This window comes from Poecilia reticulata, chromosome 20 (assembly GCF_904066995.2).
Source record: "Poecilia reticulata chromosome 20, P_reticulata-male-v2, whole genome shotgun sequence".
Lineage (NCBI taxonomy): Eukaryota > Metazoa > Chordata > Actinopteri > Cyprinodontiformes > Poeciliidae > Poecilia > Poecilia reticulata.
Window position 1 is genome coordinate 19,096,108 of NC_088849.1, and position 24,036 is coordinate 19,120,143.

The 24,036-nt window shown below is 39.1% G+C and overlaps 1 protein-coding gene across 4 annotated transcripts in view; it reads left to right on the plus strand.

Moving 5' to 3' along the window:
* The window catches only part of pou6f2 (POU class 6 homeobox 2), a 96,776-nt gene that overhangs the window by 47,330 nt on the left and 25,410 nt on the right, over positions 1-24,036 (plus strand). For all 4 annotated transcript variants that reach the window (XM_008396660.2, XM_008396658.3, XM_081601990.1 and 1 more), the window contains one exon: positions 8,304-8,611. In XM_008396660.2, coding sequence (XP_008394882.1) covers positions 8,304-8,611 — 308 coding nt within the window. The remainder of the gene's footprint in view (positions 1-8,303; positions 8,612-24,036) is intronic.

The window sequence follows — 24,036 nt, forward strand, 5'->3', positions numbered from 1 at the left end:
GTCGATCGGTTCTCCCCTAGACAAGTCATCAGATTTTTATTGCAACATAAAGATGATCATTAGATGAAGCATCATTAATCAAAATTTACATCTCACTATATTAACTAGACTTATGACCATATGAGTCACAAAAATTAAACATAACATTAAGGGGGGAAACCAGAAGTTTAAAAAAGAAATTAAAAGCATGAAATGCACCAAAAAACATTTGCTAATTTCTGTTTGACTTTGAACCATTTGTAGTTTCGAGTCTTTTATTAAGATTTTCCTATAACTTAAAATGAAATTAAGAAAACAATAAATCATGGGAGTCTTTAATTCTTATCCGGACAGTTTAAAAAAGCAGAAACATGCTTTACACATTCTACCTGGAGCATAATTCTTAAAGAAAACCAATCTCCAGTTTGCTTGGGACCCCCAGGAACTTTGTCAGGAAGCCCCAGGAGCTTATGGGCCACACTTTGGAAATCAATAACAGAGCGTAAGCAACACCAAAAGGGCAACATCATCAAGTGCACAGAGATTTTCTTGTATGTGTAACAACTCCGTGGAGAGGATTTGATTCTTTGAAATGCTTCCCCTCGGAGTTGAATTCGACAACACTGCTTGATATTGCCCTGCATCCTGCATCACATCGTGAAAGCATTATCTCTGAATCCCTACCAGTGAGCGGTTTACTCCCTATAGATGTATAGATAAATAAGTTTTATACTTTGATTTTGCTTTTTATAGTCATTGCTATTAATTGACATTAACTAATATTTTAAAAACCATTCTTTTATCTTTTATGGGATGTCAGGGATACTCCAATCAGAATTTCTTGTCCCTTATAACCATCAGTCATATAATTTCTGGCATTTGTTCATTCAATATTACATTGTTATTAATAAAATCAGTGGTATGTATATATACTTGAAAAGTCAGTAGCTTTAAAGCACAGTAAATTACCACAGTAGACCCACTATTATAACAAATGACATTGGTAATAAATCAGTTTTACACTTACACACTCAACAATTACATTCAAGATGCTGCAGTAGACGTTTTTGTTTTGTTTTGTTTTGTTTTTTTCAGTTGGAGTTTTTGCTGGACAGTCTTATTATTCTGCATCAGCATTCTTAACTGAGCTTTTTTGATATAGAAGAAAACATCACCTAAAATGTGCATAGATTTATAATTTGTTCGTAAGGATATATGTGATTAAACACATACAGCTACAGTCTTAAATCCCTGAAGATTCTGTTGATATGTCGAGAATTTTTCTGTTGATCATTTCCATAGGTGCTAGCCTAACGTTAGCATGTTTTGATTACTCGTTCATAATTTGGCTCATTTTATTATTTGCAGCTTGCCACGTTGCTGTATTCGTCGTTTCGTTGACAAAAGAAACTGACCATCAACTAAAGAGAGGTTTTTTTGAAAAATCTTTCTTGATAATGATGGAGGTCACTGAGATACTTGTTCTTGAAGTGCTTCATGCAAACAGTAGGATTTACCCCACTGATGCGGTTTCTTTTCCAAGAAAAATACCATTTAATCAGGCACTTGGAAGAGGCTCCGATGCTGATGGATCATGTAATGAATTTTGTGGGTAAATGCACGCAACAACCGAACATGGTCTAGGACAAAAAAAAAAAAAACGCTGTGGAAACTAAAAATGGTGGATTATCAGAATTAGTTAGCTGGATGTCCATGAACTTATTTAGCAGTTCAACAGCAAACACTATGAGCTCAAAAAATGTAATAGGGAGTAGAGAAAACTATGAACTGAATATAAAGATGTTTAGACAACAGCGGGAGAGACTATATTAAACTTTTATACACTCTAGAGACTCGTAGTACACAATAAAATGTATTTAAGGACTAAAAAAGTGGATTTTGCATGATCTGGCCCTTATAAAGGCAGGGAAAGCAATAGAATAAAACATTTTGTTGTCCCAACTGGGAAATTTTCTCCCTCAGTGAGTGAGCACATAACTTGGCCATAAACATTGCAGCAATTAGATTTGTTAGATCAACAAAATCAACAAAATAAAATGCCTGGCCTATAACATTGCTTTGCAAGTCATGGACATGAAAACAGAGTGTAGTTTTTATTTTGGTCTTGAGAATTAAGTTTGCATCATTTAAAAATGCTTTGATTTATCAAGACACCTTTACTTAATACATTTCTTTCCCATCTGATTACAGTAAAATGTTTGTGAATCTTAAAAAAGACAAAGACTATTTTTAATATTAAAGATAGTAGACCTCTGTACTAAAAGCTAACACTGAACAAAAAAACATGAGTGCAGAAGCATTTTTTTCTCTCTCTCATTAGTGTGCCACTGCTCTGGTCTAGTCCGCAGAGTAAAAAATGACCTTCCTTTGACCAGCTTCATAATTACCAGATCTCATAGAGTCTAAATCTCCTTATCTCCAGTGGAGTAATTATCAGTGTGACTCACTGAAAAGGCAATTGAGACCCAGCTTTATGGACTCCTCAGCAGAACGTGAGGTAGAGCAGTAATGGGGAGCTTGTTTGTCCTCGCTTACCTTTCTCATTAGAGAATGACAGGCATGTTTAGATCTGAGCAGTTCCTAAAAATACAGGATGGGTCACTCAATGCAATCCCAATAACTCCTCACACACTTGACCGCAGCCTGATAGACTCTTAATGTACATGGCTCTTATTTTTTTATTGCTCTAGGTTGAGTTCTTCCAGTCAAGCAAGGCACATTTTTCCACTCCTGTTTAAATTAATATTCATGCTGAGTTTCTCTCAATAATGTAGCCTTTATGTGAAGTAAACATTCATGCATATGTATATCATAACAATCTAGAGACTTTATTCATTCCCATCCATCCATCCATCCATCCATCCATTTTCTTACACCCTTGTCCCTCAGTGGGGTCGGGAGGGGTGCTGGTGCCCATCTCCAACTAGCCTACCGGGCGAGAGGCGGGGTCACCCTGGACAGGTTGCCAGTCTGTCGCAGGTCAACACAGAGACACACAGGACAAGCAACCATGCACACACACACTCACGCCTAGGGGCAATTTGGAGAGGCCAATTAACCTGACAGTCATGTTTTTGGACTGTGGGAGGAAACCGGAGTACCTGGAGAAAATCCACGCATGCACAGAGAGAACATGCAAACTCAATGCAGAAAGACCAAGGCCGGGAATCGAGCCCAGAACCTTCTTGCTGCAAGGCAACAGCTCTACCAACTGCGCTACTGTGCAGCCCCTTTATTCATTCCCATGAACTTAATATATTCGTTCCAAGGTCTGTAAGCTGTGCTTTCATTTTCGAAGCCCAGATAGCTTGAATTCCTTCGACATGAGAGGACTGTTTCTGTCCTTTTCTGACTCTTCGTCATAGAACATGGAATGTTTGCTATTTGACGAAATAAAAGTCAGTCAAAGTCTCTTTGTGCAGATGTAATTAATATGACATTGCAGTCACTCTTCATGCTGCAGTGGTCGGGATCTTCCAAGGACTACACGACGATAACCAAGAAGACATTTCCCTTTAGAAAGATTATATATTCAACTGTTTGCTGCTTGTATATTTAATGACGAATGACCAGAAAAGCGCTTTAGGATGATTAGCATTTCTAAATGGACCAGAAATGTGACCTTTAGTACTTTTCTTTAATATGATCTGATATGACAGGGTCAAATAATAATCTTGTCAAAGATTCACATACTACAACTGGTTAGCTGTTGACTACTGATTATATTAAAAATAGTTTCTGCTTCAGAACTTTCTATTGGTGCTAAGCTAAATGGCTGTTTCACAGTTTTAATGAGTTGGAGCCACATTTTTGATGGGTCGAGAAAATTCTCCAGTGAGCCGAAATTCCTTACCAAACAATTTCAAGAAATTGTTATTCTGTTTGTGAACAGAATGTGAAAGTGAAGCATTATAAATGCTACCTTGCAAGTGTAAACACTAAGTTGGGGCTGTGGCCAGCAGCTTATTTGGATTTAAAGTGGTGAGAAGCCCTAAAAGAATTAGCTCTGAACGAAATTCAAAATAGGCCGAACAAGTCAGACTAAAATCTCATTATTTTGTTCAAAAAATATAATGAACATGCTTTGTATGCCAATAGACCTATCCTAACCTGTTCAAGGAATCATAAGAGGTCGCCTTTAATTATTGTGTTTAAGTGCAAAGTTGAAGAACACACAGTTTACTTGGACGTCATTTTAAAAGTAGTTGCATATTCAAAGATCCTGAATTCAAACCCACTTACCATCAAGTTATAACTGATGGAGGATAGTTGTGAGCAGAGATGTAATGTACTGTAAGGGGAACAAAGAGCCGTGTGTGAATGAACCCCAGAGACTAAAGCGCTGTACCAGGATGGTTGGCAGGAATACTGAGATAGTGCTTGTAATGAGAGAGCCCCCCTCTCCACCATCTCACTTCTCAACCACACAGAAAACAAAAATAGCATTTTGTCTGACGAACGAGCCAGCTTTGACCTAGCCTTAGCACCTCTGACAATCAGTCTCTTTCGTCCTACAGCACTTCAGAACCTGGGGCCAGGACAGTCAAAGATAACGGTTGATTTCTTCTGTGGCACTACAGGAAAAAAAAATAAAAGAGGGATGGCTGACGGTTCTTCAAAGCAGCAAGGTTTGGAGGCCTTACGCTTCTGTCTCAGCTGATTGTTGTTAAATATTTAAATGGGGCACAAAAAGCCACAGTTCAGGTTGTATCTGATCACGAAGCAGAGCGATCTCACCCTCTGCTCATTACAAGCATTAAATATGGCAAGTAGTGACAACAGCGAAAGAGAATCCCTTGCTCCTCCACCACCTCAGGCATGGTGACTAAGTGGGAGCGCCACTCGCAGTGCAGCACACGACTGCTGGTGAATATGAAACGCAACAAAGAGGCAGTGGGAGATATAATGAGCACTATAGGAACACGGCACCCTCTTGGCCTCTCTCCATTATAAGCGCAGCTCCAACTCTCATCCTCAGTTCTGTGTCTGCTGGAGGAAGAAGCACAAACAATTAGCTGAGACAAGCCGTTTGGATTATGTGCTCAAGCAGAGCAATCAGACGGACGCGGTTAAAAGAATGAGCTTCAGAATGCCAGTTGGCCAGTTAGGAAGGAGCGGAGGGTCAGTGGTCCTGACAGTCTTAACAAGATGACAGAATTTATAAAGCACTGCTGTTAAAGAATATAGTTACCTGCAGTGTAGCCCTGATAATAAGGCCACATGGGGCTTCTTCCATATTCCCTCTGTATTTGTTTTCTTTTGCTTCATATTCTTTTGTTGTGCCTCTTGTTCCTCAGCGTAATGGTTGGTGCCGCAGGAAATTCTTCAATCGTCTTTGATCTTCGTCTGGTTTCAATAATTTTCTGACAGAGATCTCATTTTGCCCCCCTTTTGTTTTTCTCCATCTTTGTTCTCTTTCGCTCTATCTTTAAATGGGGGTCTCAACATTTTGTCGTTGCGAAGTTGCAAAGGAAGAGAGCGGGTCCTGTCAGGGGCTCGGCACTCGCAAGACAACTCGCCCCAACGTTTCAAGCGAGAATTGGACTCTTGCTGTTCGTACGGTTGATATATAATTCATGGTGGGGGTGTGAGAGAGGTGTCAATGTGTCAGGAGGTAGAAGAAATATAAAAGTGCGCTGTTTACTGGCCGAGAGATGCCAGCTTCCTTCGGCTGAGCTTCTGCAGAGTGAGGAGAGATCTGATCTTCATCAAATGTTCATCCACGCCTGTCCTGGAGTAGAAGTGACCCCACTAATCAAAGACATGTCTGCTCTGATGTTTTATTCATCTTTTATGAGACAAGCTTACTTAAATTATTTAAGTGCATTGATTCTGTATGTATGCAATCTTGACTATGCACTGTCAAGGCTGCATTTATCAATAGATGTTAAGAAGCGCTCTTCAGAGCTATTGTTTCTTGCTCCATCTTTATTTTAAACTGTGAGACCTAGTTCTGATTGTTCGCCGTGTTTTTATTAATCTTTGTTTGAAGGAACGTTTTGTTCAACATAAAGGCTCTACTTTTCATTCAATCAAGGTTTCTACACTGAGGTTTTTTTTTGTCAATTTGAATGTGAGGAATTTGCTGGTAAAGAAGGATAAACTCCACTAATAGAGGTCACAACATATTTTTATTGATTAGTTTTCAAGACAAGGTCATAAATTGTTCTATTGTTATTTTTGTTTCATTGTTTTACTGGAATAGTTTGAAACCTTTCAATCTTGTAGTTTCTATGAAAACTAAACCTTATCTTTTTATACTCATAGTAGATACCGTTCTACTTTTTTGCTTAAATATCCATTAATCTGAATAATAGTTAAAGCAAAGGAGATTCAAGGCTTGTTGGAACGTTTCTGGTGAACTGAATGTAATTACAGAAATTTCAGCGGTAATATTGAGAAATATCATATAACCGAGGTAATAGCTTATCCAAGCTATTATTTTCCAAAAATCTTCATTCAATCATTTGTTCAGACCATCAAGGAGAAAATTTTCCAGAGCTAAAGGTACAAAAACTGAGTCAATCTTTTGAACAGAGACTTTCAAAAACGATGTGAAGGTCATCACAAACACGGTGTGATATGTTTGTGATGGTTATAGTTTCAGAGCTAAAACCTTCAGCAGACCTGTGTTTGCTTGCTTATTTTAATATCAACTATATTAATGCGATACATAAAGATATTGGTATCATTCCCTACGAAAGAGGAAAGAAGTGGTCTTACCACTTTTCTGTTAAGTTTAAGAAAATCGTAATCGATATTATTGCAGATTTTAGTAGTGTTGCAATCTTGAATTTTGTTCCCAATTTTAAATGCTGCTCTCTACGGTTTCCTTATGATTTTAGAAATCCAGAGAATGGAGAAGAAAAGCCTCTAAACTTTTTTGTACGCCAGGTGTTGAATAATGTCATTACAAACACACTTATGTTTCATTTTGGCTAAAATTAAACATTAATGAATGCTTGTGCAGGAAAATACACAGTTGTGATATTTTCTTTTTCTACATTTCAGTGTCCACACCACACTTCCTGAGCGTTAGTATCTCAACCACAAAACATTCACATCAGGTGTCGGCATCAAGGGTAATGAAAAGTCTGTTCAAGAGTCCAAAAATGAATTTCTATTCAGGAATATAATCTACTGCTAAATATTGGCTCCACGCAATCCTCTGCACAAGGTACCACTGCTGTGATAACTGAGATTTGAGACATTGTTCAGCTCTTCTTTTGTCTTAAATGCATATTTATATTTCTAACCTCGTAAATATTTTAAAATATTTCACAGCTGTTCAAAACTCTTCTCATGTTTGTATATTCATTACATTCAGTAGATGGTGTGCATGTGATGAGAGAATATTAGTCATTTGGCTTGACTTGGTAAATACTTGAATATCTCTCCCTCGACTTGGTAGTTACATTGGAGGAGCTGTAATAAATTAGAAAATTAGCTTTACAGGTTCAGGATCATTTCACCTTTTATATTCCAAGAACCTTCAGGTTCTCTGCCATTTTCTGGATTCTTCTGCATTCTTTGAGCTGAGCTGTTTGGGTACAGTCAATAGTGTGTCAAGTCGCATTTTGCCAAGGTATTTCAGCTTCTCAAGATGCATTTACTTAAGAATATTTTAGATATGCTAGACAAAAAAATTAATAAATTATTAGGTTAACATTCTGCACAAAATGTGTAGTTTAGTTCCACAGAAAAACCTGTGAATATGTGGAGATTCACTGTATTTGCTCCAGAACTCAACGCAAGGGTTAACCTTTTTTCGGAAACCACTTCAAAACGTAAAGCACTGAAGTGAGTAAGTTAGTTTTTTACTGGAATGCTATTATTGGATCCAATTAGTTAATGGGTTTATTTCTGAACTCTCTGTGAAAAGATGGATGTCTCTTTCTTATGAGGTTTTAAGCCATTAAACCAAAGATTGTGTCATTCTCCATATAACAATGATGACTTTTGGCTCCAGAGAGAGCAGTTATATCAGTCAGGCTGAAGGGCTTTGTCCTCCAACTTGCTAAATTAAATTCACTCTCTCTCTCATGCAGGCTAAAAACCCTGGAGGACCTTGTTGTGGCTCCACGCAATTTACATGTGTCTCTCACTGTTCACCTTTGGTCACCCACACCTCCACATCTTTCTGAGGTGTCGGAATAGTCCTCAAATAATGAGGTCTTCCTTTTTATGTGCTAAAACACTTGTTTTCAGGTTGTCAGTGTATAAGCTTATTTGAGTTTGTTGTGCTGCACGCGTGAAAGTTGAGATCTGATGCACGAATCAACCCGCTGTCCTTTCATCAACAGCTACCTCATCACTGAACTCCCAGCTCCAGCACCTGCAGCAGCTCCAGCAGATGCAGCACCACCACCAGCAGCAGCAGCAACAACAGCAGCAGCACCACCATCACCAACAGACTCACTCCCACACCCAGAACCAGCTGCCAACCCAGCATCACATGACCCCACCCAGCCAGCAGCACACCTCTGTACCATCTCCAGGTTCCACCTGCTCCTCCACCTCCGGACACCCGCAGCAGTCCCCGCCACACCGGCCGAACCAGTCGCCGGCTCGCAGCCTTCCTTCCCCCGTCACTCCGCCCATACCGCTGCCGGTGAGTCCTCATCCACTCATAGCTTCATAACAGGAATCTTTATGAGATTGGCCACGATATGAATGAATCAGCTGTTTGTTTGCATTTCTAAACTTTAGATGTGAATTATGTTGTGAAATCTTTTACATGAACTGATGAAACAATGCTGCATGTTAATTTTATGGCAGAATCAGTGCCACAAACACAAAGCCACATTCAACTTTTAACAGCATTGTTTCATTATTTAAATGCAACTTGACTGCTGTTATCAAAGCTACAAAGAGCCCTGGTACTTGCTTTGATGTTAAGAACAAAACCAGGTATGTTTCAAGTTTCCTACAAAATTTAGAATTTATGTTTTACATTTTCTAGCTATTAATAATTACAGAAAAAACTATTTCTCCAAAACCATAATTATCCGAATTTCTACAAAGAAAATGTTCAAACAAATTGAGGTTTCTTCAGTAACATTGCAGTCACTGAAGAAACCTCTGATACCTTTTTGTTTTAGCTGACTGTTTTTACATTTACCACAACACCAGGGAGCAGTGCAGACTCAATATACATGACTAGTTTTAAAAAGGATTGCAGTTATGATTTCCAAAGCTGCATTATAGACCAGGCACAATAATTTGTGAATATGGTAATAGTCTAATTGAAACCCTAACAATCCAGGGGTTTTTCACAATTTCATCAATTTCTATAATGATTACAATTAAAAGGACTGTGTTGATTCCCTGTCTGTCTCATCCTGCTCTGCTTCCCAAATACTTGTCCATGCTGCACAGAAAGCAGCTGAAATGCTAGTCATTCACCTGTGTAATGTTCAAAGCAAAGTGCTATGTCAGTGAAACAGGAGAGCAACTTATTCAGCAAGTTTTATAAAAACACGATTGATTAAATAGGCAATGACAAGTAAATGCTACTGGTTGAATTATCAACAAGTCCTATCAAAACAGAGAGGAAACATGCAAAAGTTAGCCTAACAAGTCTCTCTAGGATTTCACGATTGTTTTTGTGATTTTTTTTTTTTTGCATTTAAAATCATTTATTTTGCAGTGCTACTTTAGAAATATTTAAATATATTTTTTCCTCATTAAACTCCTTCCAAAATCTACATATAGAAAAAAGATGATGAAAAAATAACAGACAGATTGGACACACAAACATTTTTATTCTTTAAATAACTTATAAAGCTTGATTTTGATACTCACCATATTAATAATAGACCATAACTTGACATCCAGTAAAACTGAGGCAGTGAGAAATACAAATGCAACACTAAACCCAATATTTTTGACCATTTTTGCATGAAATTTGCAATACACTCAGATTTATACATTAGCTTTTAAAAAAGGAAGAATCTGTTGTTTTTGTGAGTATCCATAATCACAGAATTGCAAAAACGGAAGAAACTGCCTAGTGTGAAGATATTGTCATTAGTAATAAAACAAGAGTTTTTACTGTATGTGCCAAGTTACACCATGTTGAAACAAAAAGCTACCCTATAAAAACTCCTGTCACTGTCAAGAAAACATACTGGTTAAGTGTACTATGTGATTTTATTACACTTTACATCTTCTGAGTTTTCAATTAGCTTTAATGTTGTATCAGATTTTGGTATTGACAGATGTCTACTTTTAAATGACTCGGATCAGTTTCAGGGAACACAATCCTGATCAGGGCATCCCCATTAGACTAAAGGAAAATATGGACACAGTGACATGGGACATCGCTTTCTATTAGTGACAATTAACCACTAACATGTTGGTTGTAGAGGGTTGAACATGTTGGTTAAGTCGGGATAAACTTAAAGTAACCATTTTATCTGAGTTATGTTATTGAGAGACAAGAATTAAGGAGAGCATTACTGTTTTATTACATAGTTTTTTTGTGATTAATGCAAGCTTTTTAGAATTTCTCCAGTAAATATCTGATGATAAACATATTTAGAATGTGGATTTTAGACACATTAATTAAATATTTAGAAATGTTTTTTTGTCTGTGATGACTGACCTGTGCAGCGTGTAGCCTGACTTTTTCCTCAGAGCCACTGCAGATTGGCAGCAGTAAATAAAATATTTCTATATGAAATAAATAATTTTATAAAGACAAGTGATTTTTATTCAAAGGAAACTTTGTCATTGTTTCAATTTTGTCAAGTAATAAACACAACTCTTCACTCCCCACTAGGTATTTATCAAGTGCCTGTTAAAGTGGAGAGTGGTAGCTTCTGAGTGTTTATATGGATCTAGTAGACGATGCATGTTGTTGATCCACTTCAGGATATTGAACTTCACAATCAAAGATCCACATATTCGTGTTGCTGTTCCTCACGTAATCAATCCTTAGGCCTAATCCGTCCTGTAATTTTTGCTGCTCTTCCTTCTCAGCCTCCTTTTTAGTCACTTTGTCTGTCCATCCATCTCTGCCCCGCTGTGCGTCTGCCTGTCACTGTGTGACCATAATAACCTATTTTATATCCCTGTGGTTTCATTTCTGGTGGAAACTGGCCAGGGTCGCCTTTCCGTCCCCGGTCACATTCATCAGCGTCAGACCCTTATTGGGTTGTGGTGCGAGCTTCTTTATGGCCGGGATGAGTTGGGCTATTTGTTTCCCCTTGCAGCCCTCTCCGGCCCTGTCACGGCCTGGTGAGACTCAGCAGGAAAAACAGCCTCTGGATTTAATGGGCTCCAAAGGCTAGCCGCTACATCGCGCTAAACGCACCATCCAGTCTGAGTGACCAAAATAACAGATTAGCGCATTCAAACTGCGATGGAACAAGCACAAAGCCATAAAAAGCAGATAGTCCACCAGCTGCGCCTGAGTTTTTTGATGTGCTTGGAATCCACCTGAGGAAGTTTTGCCTGACACGCTTTGCTTTTTAGAGATGGTTTTCTTTTAAAAGCAACATGGTGGGTGATTATGATGACTGAGGACAGACCTCCCTTAAGGGGGCGAAGAGGCCACATCAGGTATCATTAAGATATTGCCTCATCAAATAGGATTATGGAGTGTGTTTGTGTATGGGAGAGGCAGAATTGTCATAAAAGGCTTAGTTTCTCAGGGTCATTGCTGCGATTGCCAAAGAGAGTGTCACCCAGCGAGAGACTCGCTGAAGGACAGGCCGCGGCCTCAGGACACTTTCGAAGCTGCAGTGAAATTTAACCTGCAGCCCCACCTCCCGACGACATTTAGGTCAATGATTGGAAACTCAGAGTAGAGGCTTAGTCCTACATAGGGAGGCTACTGACGACTTTTTGATGTTGATTAAATTATCGACTAATTAATTGATCTAAGCTATTTATTTTAATCCAAAAAGTATTAAAAACATTTTTTACAGATTTCATTTGAAGTTGTAGATTTTTGTATTTATTGTAAATACCAAAATAAACAGTGATAAAAGACTTGGATAATTAAGTGTGAAATTACCTACTGGTTACACTGCAAAAAAAAAAAATCTTACCAAGTATTTTCATCTATTTTCTAGTGCAAATATATTGAAATAAGACAAAACTAGCTTATGACTTTTCAGCAAGTTGTTAGAGCTTGGTTTAAATAAATCATTTGATTAAAAAAAGTGCTAGTTCCACTTGCAGATTATTTTACTCACAACAAGCCAGTCCCACAGCATAATGCTGCCACCCCCAAACTTCACACTAGGTGTGGTGTTCACAAGATTCCATCCTAAAAGTAAAGTTGGTCATAATGGCAAAAGATATTATTTTAGTTTTATCAGATCAAAAGACATGCCTCCAGGCTTCTTCCTCTCTGGGTTTCCTTTCAGCCCATGTTGGTACAGGACTAATCTCACTGTGAATAACGAGTGTCTCTCAGCAGCTTCACAAAGTCTTTTCCTTCTGATCTTGGTTTGGTTTTTCACATTTCCCATCAAAACATGTCCATCTCTGGAACACCATACCATGAATACTTTGAGTAGATGAATGTGCCACCTTTAGGCATCTAGAAATTGTACCAAAGGGTGAACTAGGCCTGTGGAGGGCGGCAGTTCTCACCTGTGGCAGCCATCAAAGTGATGACTTCTTCAACTTTCAACACTGCAAAAACACAAACTCTTTCATGGCATTTCTTGTCTAGTTTTTAGTGCAAATATCTTAGTATACTTCAAATAAGACAAATCTAACTTACAAGTAACGTTTTTATCAGAACATAAGAGCTTGTTTTAAACAGTTTCTTAATAATAATAAAAAACTGAAAAGTTCCTTGTGGGTTTTTGTCTTATTTCAAGTGTACTAAGATATCTGCACTAGAAACTAGACCAAAAATACTTGGTTAGATTTTGTGTTTTTGCAGTGTAAACACACAGTCGCCCTATACTCTTGCCTTTTCAGGGAAAAGTTGCCGCTATCTTCTGCATTAAGAAACTAAATACAATGTGTTTGACTCTAAAATATAGCCCCATTTAATGACGACATGGAGATTTACAAAAAACATTAACGCCACTCACAAACACATTAATTTAAACTGATACCCACACATTATTATGCTCTAGTAATAATCTTTGCCTTTTAACTGCAGCTGCAGTTCTAAGCAGTTACTAGTTTTTGGTTATGGTTTAAAATGTTAAAAATAAACCCAGAAGGAGGAGGGCATTTTCATGGTTTTCATTCTTCACCCAGAGGACTTGGCCTGTGCTCTAAAGTGCAGTCGTAATTACCATAATACAATGATAACACCCCTATTTCCTGCTGTTATTATCCAGACAAGTAGGATCACTCAGCCATTTAACTATTTGCTGCAAACATAATGCCAAGCTGCTTAGAGACAAACATTTATTATGTTCCAATTAATGTCTCATTGTAGCTTGTTTCTCAGGGGAGGTGTGTGATGCTCTTTGTAAACTCGCACAGAGAAAATCCAAAGCACTCATTACATCCCTTGAGCTTTTTCTGTTTTTTAATTTGTGTGACAAAACTCATTACCTTCCTCATTAATATGCTTGTTAGAATACAAATCCTGCCACAACAGATCATGTCACCATTAGTCAATAAGGTCTGGCCTTAGATTACTGCAGCTAATTATCTTAAATGGAGGAAGGATTTAACTTTCTACGCCGCCCCCGTCTCACCCTCTCTCCCTAACGTGTAAGGTGATGTTGGATGCAGCCTGTGGCTGCTTGAAGTAGCCAAAGTGATGACAAATAGACATGAAAGGAGGCGCGGAGGGGGGGATTATGAAATTTGCTTAAGTGCGTTAATGGGCTGATTGCAGGAGCGCGCTGGATTTCGCTGGAAGTTGATTGATTGGAGCTGCGGGTTTTCTCCACGCCCGGAGAGCTCAGGGATTTGACGGGGTAAAGGCGCGCCAAGTCTGTTACACCGGAATTGATCTTAATTAGATCTGAAAGACCTGCCACAGCAGAATGGTCGCGGCGATTAAAATGAAAAACAGGAGAAATTACTGATCAAATTAATCATAATGTCGGGCTACAGCTGTAGGTCTGGTGTAATTTGCCACTCCAGTGGGTTACATCAGCCCAGGCAGGAAAAGGGGAGGCAGTACATACTGATCCGTGGCAATGGGAAGCTTAGGCCAGCCTATCAAATCTCTTATTCCAGCGAGTGTGCCCAGGCCCTCCTGACCCTGCTACGCCATCCTGTGGAGCCCCAGAATCCCTCTCTGATCTAATTAGTTTATTTTTTCATCACATTACATTATGTGCTCTTCCACTCAGAACTCTTAGCTTGTCTGGAAAAGTCTGGAATTTGCTTTTCTCGTTTTCCAGGCATGGATAAGTGTAGAAAAAGTAAAGTTATATTTGCAAAAATCCTTGATTTTTGTCTGATGATTTTGTTTCTTTCATTTTCTAATAGATAAAATCATCTGATGATGCTTTTTTATTAATTAATAATCTTTTAATTATTTTTCATACATTCAAGATGTTTGTTGCTAAGAGGAAATGAAGCAGGCATCTCTTAAAAGATAATAAAGCAATGTCGCAGGAGTTTAAATTTTGAAGATAAGGAAATAGGGGGTTTTGTTTTACATTTTATTAAAAATGTTACCTCTAAAATTACTCATGCTTTTCTCATAAATCAATGGAAAAAAATCTTTATTAGTATGACCAGCTTTCTACTGGTATTTTGAGTATTTATGTGTAGTGATGCATTTCCAGTGTTTGAGGTAGGAAGGTCTCTTTGTCATCACCCTAGTCTGGGAAACAAACTAACATTATTATTTATTTCAATAATAATGGTAAAAACATGCTGGTGGGAGGGGTATGAATAATTCTGGGGTTAAATGTGTATTAAACTCTTTTATTTAACATTTATCCAAATCACACTTCTTAAGAATTCAATATAACATTTTACTCATCAACATTTTGTTTATTCCCTTCCTAACTGAATGCCAACTCAATAAAAAAAATTAATAAAAAAATGGCCCTTTTACTGCCTGGTCTGTTGACAGTGTTGAATTTGGGTTCAACTGGACTTGTGTTTCTTAAACTGGTTCTAAAATGTCAAAGCATTAAAACTTGTTTTAGGAACAAAAAGTACAAAATTTTACAAACTGGGCTTTGAAGAATCTGCCTTTACATTTCACCCTCAGTATTCGGTGTTCATGAAAACTTAAGCAAAAATAAGTGCAGTTCCCTGTGGTCTAGGACAGGACAGTGATTCTTACTGTTCCAATAAACACCATTCTGACTGGCATTTTAAAAGATTGGTTTAACATTTGACTTTCTACTTTTGTTGTATTACACTGTAAAATCAATGAAAACGGGAAAAAAGTTTGAATCCAGTGATCTTCTAGACTGGTTTAAGGATGCAGTACAATTATCTTACATTTGCACTGATTTTTGGAGGGGAAATTTTTTGCTGAAAGGTCCTGAAAAGGCAGAATTCAAATGTGGGAAGTCATGTTTCAACCAACCCTGACTTCAAAATCCAAAATGGCTACCTTAGCTCTGACACTATTTGATAGCCACAGTAAAATGAAATGTTCCCAATTTACCCATAATGTATTTGCTCTTCTGACTAATTGTATCTATACATTTTTAATATAACTCTCCTAAAAAAAAAGTTATATTATCTTGAAAATTGTTCATACAGATTTTCTTCTGAATACCAGTAAAGGCAGCCTGCCTGGTTTGAGAATCATGGGTTCAATTTCTTAATGTACAAGTCTTGGAGTTAAAGGTCTTAAAATAGAGCTGATGTAAGTTGGTCCAGATGCTGCAGCAGTCGCCTCATACCACCCTGAAAACAAGAAGCCAATTGCAGCATTTGGGTTTTTCATTATTTAGTTAGAGAACTTACAAATTTTAAAGCTCATGCGCTTTTCAGGAAGGCTCAAAGTTTATCATCAAGCCCAAATGTCCAGGGTTTTCTTTTTTTTTTAAATGCAGGAAAAAATAGAAATTTCCGTCAGAAATGATGTGGAGGAACCCTGAGCTGTGCTGTTCTTGTCATAGTTGTCTTGTCACCAGCATGTTGTGTTTTCACTAATAGCCTCTGACCTCGGTCCAGTGTCTGCCTGGCTGGTTTTCTGGGGGCCAGGCGGAGGTGGAGGCGTCCTGTCTTCCTCGTCTGTCAGCCTCCTGCCGTCTGTCCCTCTCCTCCTCGCAGTTGTCTCCTTGATCGCTGTCAGAGCTCCACACCGGGCCTGTCCACTCTCAATCCGCACACTCATAGGGGTAATTACAGCCTAGGGGCCTGCCTCCTATCCCCGTGCTCCACAATTTACCACCAAAGTGTCCACAGACATCTCTCTTCTTCCCCACTGCACCCCGACATCACAGTACCGCGGGGCCTCAACCCACAAGTGCTGCAATTACCTGAGTCTCTCCTCCGTCCTTTTCTTTCTCCCAGCCCTCTTCCCGCTCCCCCCTCCCTGTCTGTCCTCTCCTTCCCGTGGCTCCCTCACTATTCCCCGGCAATCAGCCTTCATTAGAAGCCTCTGGTGAAAAGCCATCGTCACCAAGGTCAGCTGCTGCCAACTACAACAGCCTTTCAGAGGCCTGGCAGTGTGCACTCTCTATCTTTTCCTCACCTCTTTGCCATCTTCCTGCCCCGCCCTTAACCCCCTTTCCTCTTGTTCCCTCCTCAAATCTCAGATCCATCTCTGCTACTTTTGTTTCCTGCTGCTTACGGTTAATATATCCCTTCTCCAATTTGCTCCAAATGTCTTTTTCTTTTTATGGGTGGTGGGTGTTTCTTCCATTGTAATAGCACGTGCAGTAAATGAGCCCCATGCGCCGATTCATTGATTTTCCAGCTCAACGAAGTGTTCATGCAGTTTAGCGAAACGGCCGCTGATTGTTCTGCTGGATATTAAATCGAAATTAAAATGACATGCTCAAATGTGGACGGTGCAGCTCACGCTGCGGTATACCAGCGGAAATGGAGTCACTTAAGCTGCTTGGGAGGGAGGAGTCCCGTCCGTCTGGTGTCAAACATCTGCAGTTGTGAAAAAATAAAAAAACTGAACATTACTAAATATCAGACATCTTCCAGACTGGGATAAATATGGAAAAAGGATGTGGAGTATGGAGAAGTATTTATATTTTCATTCTTTGGTCCCTATCAAATTCTACGAATGTTCTTTTTATCTGTCAAATTTTCATCTGGCTGTCCGTCCATCCATCCAATAAATGTATCCATCTTTCTAAATCTGAGTTGTACAGTATTATCCCTTTGTCCATTTGTTTATTCATCTATCCACCCATCTGATAAATCCATCTATCCATTCTTCCATCCATTCATTCATTGTCTAAACTCACTAATCCTTGCCGGGTCGTGGGGCGTTGGCGCCCTGAACAGGTCACCAGTCCATCACACGGTTAGTATTTATACTTTAGAAGAAATTGTAGTTTGGCAAAGTTTATTTTGTTATCAAAGCATGAAGGAGTCCTAAAATGTAAAAAAAAAATAAAAATAAATTCTTTAAATTTTTGGGAGGAAATTGTTGAAATGAATTTGATTTGTTAGGAATTGGAAAAGCTGAAGCAGAAATAAAGACATCCTAACATGCCAAGTATTATCCAGATTAACACCTGTTTTAAATCCAGACATTTCTCATAAATTTTGAATATATATGGATATATATGTATGTATGTATATCTGAGTAATAGCAGCTGCGTTTTGCTGTGGCTGTGTGGTGTAGAGCATGAACAGGACCCCTCAGCTCAACTCTTATTAATGCACAGCAGATCTGGCTCTTAAGAAGGCAGAAAATTGCCTTACATAACAAGCGCTGCACAATTTAGAAATACAAATGTGCACTGTTGACTGAAGCAGAAAATAAGACTGTTGCCCATCAACAGCACCGCATTTCATATGAATAATTATAAAGCATGCGAGCTAGATGAGGAAAACAACCTGACCATGACAGCTCTACTACTTTTATTTACTTCAAATGAGGGATTAGGCAGGGAGAAAATCTACAGACTTAAGAAGCAACGATGAACCTTGAATTTCTAAATAAGAAGAAACTTAAATTTATCATATTTCATCGTTGTGGCAACTCTGAAGGCACTTTCACTTTTAAAATGGCTCCTACTTTGCACCTTCCACTTACTTTGTGGCTTTTCTGGGTTTGTTGGGCTTTCAGTCATCACACAGTTGATACTTCCTTCACTTTCTGAGGTCTGCGATTCTTATAGACCTGGCTCCATTACTCTGGAAATGGGCAGAGGGCTTCCAGCTCCGACACCCAGCAGAAAGGCAAAGCTCCCCCGATCAGCCCACATGCACACCGGGGGCAACTCGCATTAGACGCCCACATGGGAGCCCTCAGATGAAGCACCGAGCCAGGGCTCACCTAACAGTGGATAAGGAATAGGGTTTCTTTAATTATGAGGCAGGGCTGTGACATTGAGTTCCCCCCTTTCTCCTCCAGCAGCCTTTCAGACACCATCTAAGTGCTCCGCTCCGCTGAGGAGGCCAGTCCCCCCGCGGGGCGCGATTCCACTGCCTGTAATTTCTGATGCCCATTAGTGACCGCAAACAGAGCACCGGGCTCACACAAGGAATACAGCCGCGCTGCACCACCACGCTGTAAAAAGACCCTTTTAATGCAATGTTGTTACATTATGCCCTCCTCGTAGACCAAGTCAAAAGTCCCATTTGTGGTCTCTGGAGGATATTATCAGAATTTCTTCTTCGTTGTGTCTTAGCTGGGCTAAACTGAGGTTGGATTTGGTATATATTCCTGCAATCTACAGAGGGCTATTTGATTTAAGAACTCGACCAAAGCTGTTTTATTTTGTTCACAGCATTTTCCTATTTCTGTCTTGTTAATATCTGATTATTGATTTTATTTCCCTCATTCCCTGTATGAAATACGGGGTCAAGAGACTCAAATAGAATATAGGATGAATACTTTCTTAAACTGCATGCCTCAAATTGGGAAGTAATCAATAAAATGCAGCGTTATCTTTATCTTGAGCTTTCAATGATTTATTTGCATCATTTGTTTTTCTTGGTGGATTGACAATAATATTGACTAGAACTGGGCACAAACGTTTGAACTTATTGTGCTTTTTTCTGTAATTCACACAAGGTCAAAATTAAAGTCATGATAATCATGTCAGAATATTATTGAAAAGTTCATTCATCTCAGTAACTGAATTGAAAAAGTGAAACAAATTTATTAAATAATTACACACAGACTGATGTTTTCAGGATGATTTTCTGCTGATAGTTAAAAACAGGTCCAGTTTAAAACTATCTAGCTGTTGATTTCAGGTGAAGTTGAATAATTTTGAAAGTAGTTCTCCTGATTCAATGCACCAGTTTCACTCAAACACTATAATACTGCCACCACCATGCTTGATAGCTGGTGCTGAGCTCTAATTAGTGCTGGACAATTTTGGAATAACTGACTGCAATATTTTTCTAGCCTTGCAATATAAAAGAATGACTTGAATAGTAAGTTATGCTGCTCTCCTGCCATTTTATTGACAATTAACCTGTACTTCTTCTACCTTGTTTTGTGAGTGCTACAAGTATAAATCTCATCTGTGTTTGAAAGTTGTTAGGTGCTGCATGATATTAAAAAGTCCTACAATAATATTAGTAAATATTGCGATAGCAAAGTCACTATGTGTCTTATTTCCTTTCTTTTTCATTGGTGTCCAGTATGAAAATCTGCTGTTTTGAGATTCTGCCTACCTGGCTAAATACTACATTATCATGAAAAATGAAAGTTCATAACACGTAAAATATATTCGTCAACAATCATTGCAATCCAAACACTCCTTTGGGATGTTTTGATGACGATATATTTGCGATACATTATGCAGGCTTGATGTTTGAAATTGTCACTTTGACTCCTTTTGTTATTGTGGCCAGAAGGCATTTGGTTTGTTTTTGTGGGAAGCTACAGATTTACAAAAAGAATCCTTTCTGTTAAATTTAAGTTTAGCCAAATACCCAGTCAGAATTAAAACCAGAAGTTTGTTAAAAAGAGCGTGCTTGAGGTACAACTAAGGAACGTTTAACTCAATGAAAGTGAGAATGTGTGCATGTACTTTTTCAAAATCGCTGAAGCTGTTGTACAATTGTTCCACTTCGGGGGGGAGAAAAAGTTAACATACATCACTAAAAGACAAAAATAGTACGACTTTCATTACTATGAAGTGTGTGTGTGAAAACTTTCCACTGTACATGGCATTATGCTGATGTAGCTTGAGGTGTATTTTTGGAGATAAAGAGAGAGACAGTGAAGCAGAGAACCACAGGAGGAGGGAAGGGAGTGTGGTGGATTTATCGATCAAGGGTGACCACATCTTAGCCACAGAGCCCCTCTCTCGTGATTAATCTTCGAGCTTAGAGTCGGCCAATGACACATGACAGGCCTCCTCCTCAAACTCCACCATTTCTCTTCATTACTGGCTGTATTTTTGGACACCACAGAGGGGAGTAATCATTTACCTTTATTGTGTTTATAAAGCTGCGGCATGGATGACCCTTCCTATATTGAATTGAGGACATCAAAAGATCACTGGACATTGATTAGAAGGATATTAAAGTCATTCAAATGCTATATTTATATGTCAAACAGCAGCAGAGTGAAAAGGGATGCCATTTTCACCCAAATCAAAAGAAATGGGATGTAATCAGCCTGGTTGAAAGAAGACATACTGGACACAAAGGCTGAAAAATGTTAATACACCTCATATTTTAACCACGGTGTGATCTCAAGACTCATTTTCTCACTGTGACTATAAACATAGCCTTGTAGCTACTTTATAATCATAGCCGGAGCAGTAGTAAATTTACTGCTACAGTGGTTCCTGCCATGATTTCCAACCCGGCGCCAATGTAGTACAGAAATAACTGCACCAGATATGTCACTTCATGAGGCTGAAATGGTCAGCACTTTCCTGTGGATACTTAATCACCAAGTAGTTTCAGATTTAATACATCTGGAAACAGCTAAACATTATAGATCATTCCCCAGTAGGAGAATAATGTGGTATGTTTCATATTTTTACCTGCAGTGTTCTCTAACCATAGGAAATGTGCTGCAGGATGTGATTGATGACAAAGGACTCACTCTGCACCAGCGTTCCTTTACAATTATCAACAAATGGACCGGAGCTGATTTTATGTAATGATTAAAGCTCCGGTTAATTTCGCATGAAGGTAATGAGTGGGGAGATTGACGGCCACTGTCCTGCACTCCATCATCCCTTTATAGTTAGTTTAAACGTTTTCACGACTCCTCTCCTCCTTCATTTGCATTTTACCTCATTAGACACGGCCATTTCTGAGACTGACCGCCACGGCCATTTCCTGGAGTTAATGCATTTTATTTGATTAGCCAAACCTCCCTCTGTTAACTAGCTGTCATTCTGGAGTTTTCATATGACATCACTCCATTAACACCCGACATGCCAGCTCAGCCCCCTCCACTTCCACAACACATCCCTCTCCGCTGCCTTAAGCAATTACAACCTCCAACTGTCGCCCAACGCAGCGTTATTGTATTCTGCCGGGTGTTATCTGCCCCAGTTGTTCCATCCGTCTTTCACTTCTCTGTGTTTTTCCTCCAGAATGGCTCTTTTTAGGTTTTATTTTCTCACAGCGGCCGGAGCTGAGGCCCACCGGTGAGCAATAGTCAGAGCTCGCGGGGTTCGGAGTGCACAACTTCAGTGTGAAGCCCCGCCAACCAGGGGACCAGAGGTGTTTTGGAGGGCCTAATGGCATTTTGATGTTCATAAGCACAGCGGACGTGAGGAGGGGAAGGCGGTTAGGTGTGTGTGTGTGTGTATGTGTGCTGGGTGGAGTGGAGGGGATCGGGGGGTTTAGAGAAGGAGAGTCAGTAGAGGACTGTCGACAGAGGACTAGCAGAGTTCTGACAGACAGAGAACGTGTTTTCTCATGTCACAGCTGATTACATTCACTCTGGAGTGGGAAAAAGCAGGGAGGAGACAGGGATGGTGGGCCGGGATGGGTTTGGGAAAGCTTCCATGTTGTTCCAGATGAAGGACATTCCTCCTAAGGAGCAACAAGAGTGGTACTACCTGTTAATTTAACCTGTTGGGTCCACTTTGACACAGTTTTGATGATTAAATCAATACATTTTGCATTCCTCTGAAACCAAAGATATCCAGCTCCATCCAAAAACATACTGGTTTGCATTGCCAAAGTTTCCATATGTACATAAGAGCAGGACTGTTCTTATATTTTCATATAAATATGGCAAGTTTTTTTTCTTGCCTTATTGTTCAATAAGTATTGATGTCAGGAGCAGAGGCAATCACGCTGAGTGAACTGTTAGACAGGGTCTTGCAGATCATATTTAGATATACATTTAATATTTTAAAAGAAAATTGGAACAGAATTGAATTTTAAGCTTAGCGCTTTTAATAGTGATTACTGCAGTTAATGTGGCTGGCATTATAAGAAATACTCTTATGACTGTTAGCAAGATTTTCTATATCCTGAAGAATTTCCAAACCTAGCATGTTCCATCAATTTTAATTAAAAATCAATTGTGGAACTGATCTTTCAATCAATATTGGTTGATCGATACAACTTAGTTGCACTCAGAGTTGTACTCTCTAGTACAAGTCTCTGTAGAGCCTTCTTGTTATCTGATGGAAGTCTTGCTCTTTCACACATCTTGAATAAAGCACAGCCACATCGGGATACATAGAAAAACATGAAATCCAGCTTTCTTTTAATTAACTTATTTCATCTCTGTGCTTCCACTAACCTCATTTTAAACACCTCACTGAAACTGAAACAACTTTTTCTTCCCTCAGGAATCACTTCCACACTGAAGCATGTTTCTGTTGGTGCAGCCGCTAGTAATTATTAAGGTATATTGACTGATCTGACAATCAGATTTTTGAGTCTTTGACCCACCGATCAAACAAAATTCACCTCATTCCAGTTTCTAGCCAATTTTTCAGTCCAGCCTCTATTTCTTTATACAAAAGGACAAAATGTCAGTGATGTATTCTGCAATTGTCTGTGAACTTAACAGGAATTGTCCAGAGAGGTCTGAACAGCCAAAAATCCTCTTCACGGCCTTTTCACAGCGAATGAAAAGAAACACAATCGTTAACATGCAGGCTCCACAAACTGGAAGATCGCTGTTTATCTCCTCCAACACATGCAATCAGTACAAATACAAGCCCAACTCTGTCATTTTGTGCCTCCCGCTGAGGCGTTGAGAGGAGTCACCGTGGTGGAAAATCACCTGTTTAGGTGTTGAGCACAGCCTCGCCTCTCCTTATTCCTGGCTCTCCTTCTAACCGCCGTCCATATTACGCCGCGCCAGAGATGAAGCAACGAAGCCTGCTCTCTTTTCACCAAGATTTACCAGAATAACAGAGCACCTGGAAGGGCTATCATTGAATGAAACGTGATGATAATATTTCAAATCAATCTGAAGGCTTTTCCAACAACCTATCACTCATGTAATGACACAGAGCAAAGCAGATTTTCAGGGGGACTCTGGCTGTGCTCGCCTGAGCAGATCACATTATCAGTGTGTTGATATGTGGCCTCTGTTTAACTCTGCCTAACTGAGCGTGTTGGCTTTCCTTCCTCTGTCACAACATTTACAATCCAGTGTTCTCACCAACACAGCTCCTTGAGTCGCTAACCAGCAGTTTTAATTTATGTTTAGAAAAGAGGAGAAAATACTGAGTGTCATGTGATCACCCCTTAGAAAGCTTCTCAGCATGTTGCTCTGTAGGAAAAGGATATTTATCTGTTTCAGTCAATTCAGAATGAAGAGATGCTGTCATGATTACAATGTAGGAGTTCGATGCTTTACCATAATCAATACCATATATATTCTAAAAATCAAGTAACTTTAAAGTGCATTAAAATAAGACCAGGTGTCACATGAATTGTTTATACATTACCACACTAACCAAAGACGTTTTGGATGTTGCAGTACAGAATTTGTGGTTGTTGGGGACCAGAACCGCCTGCAGGTAGCTGAAATTAATAATATTCCTA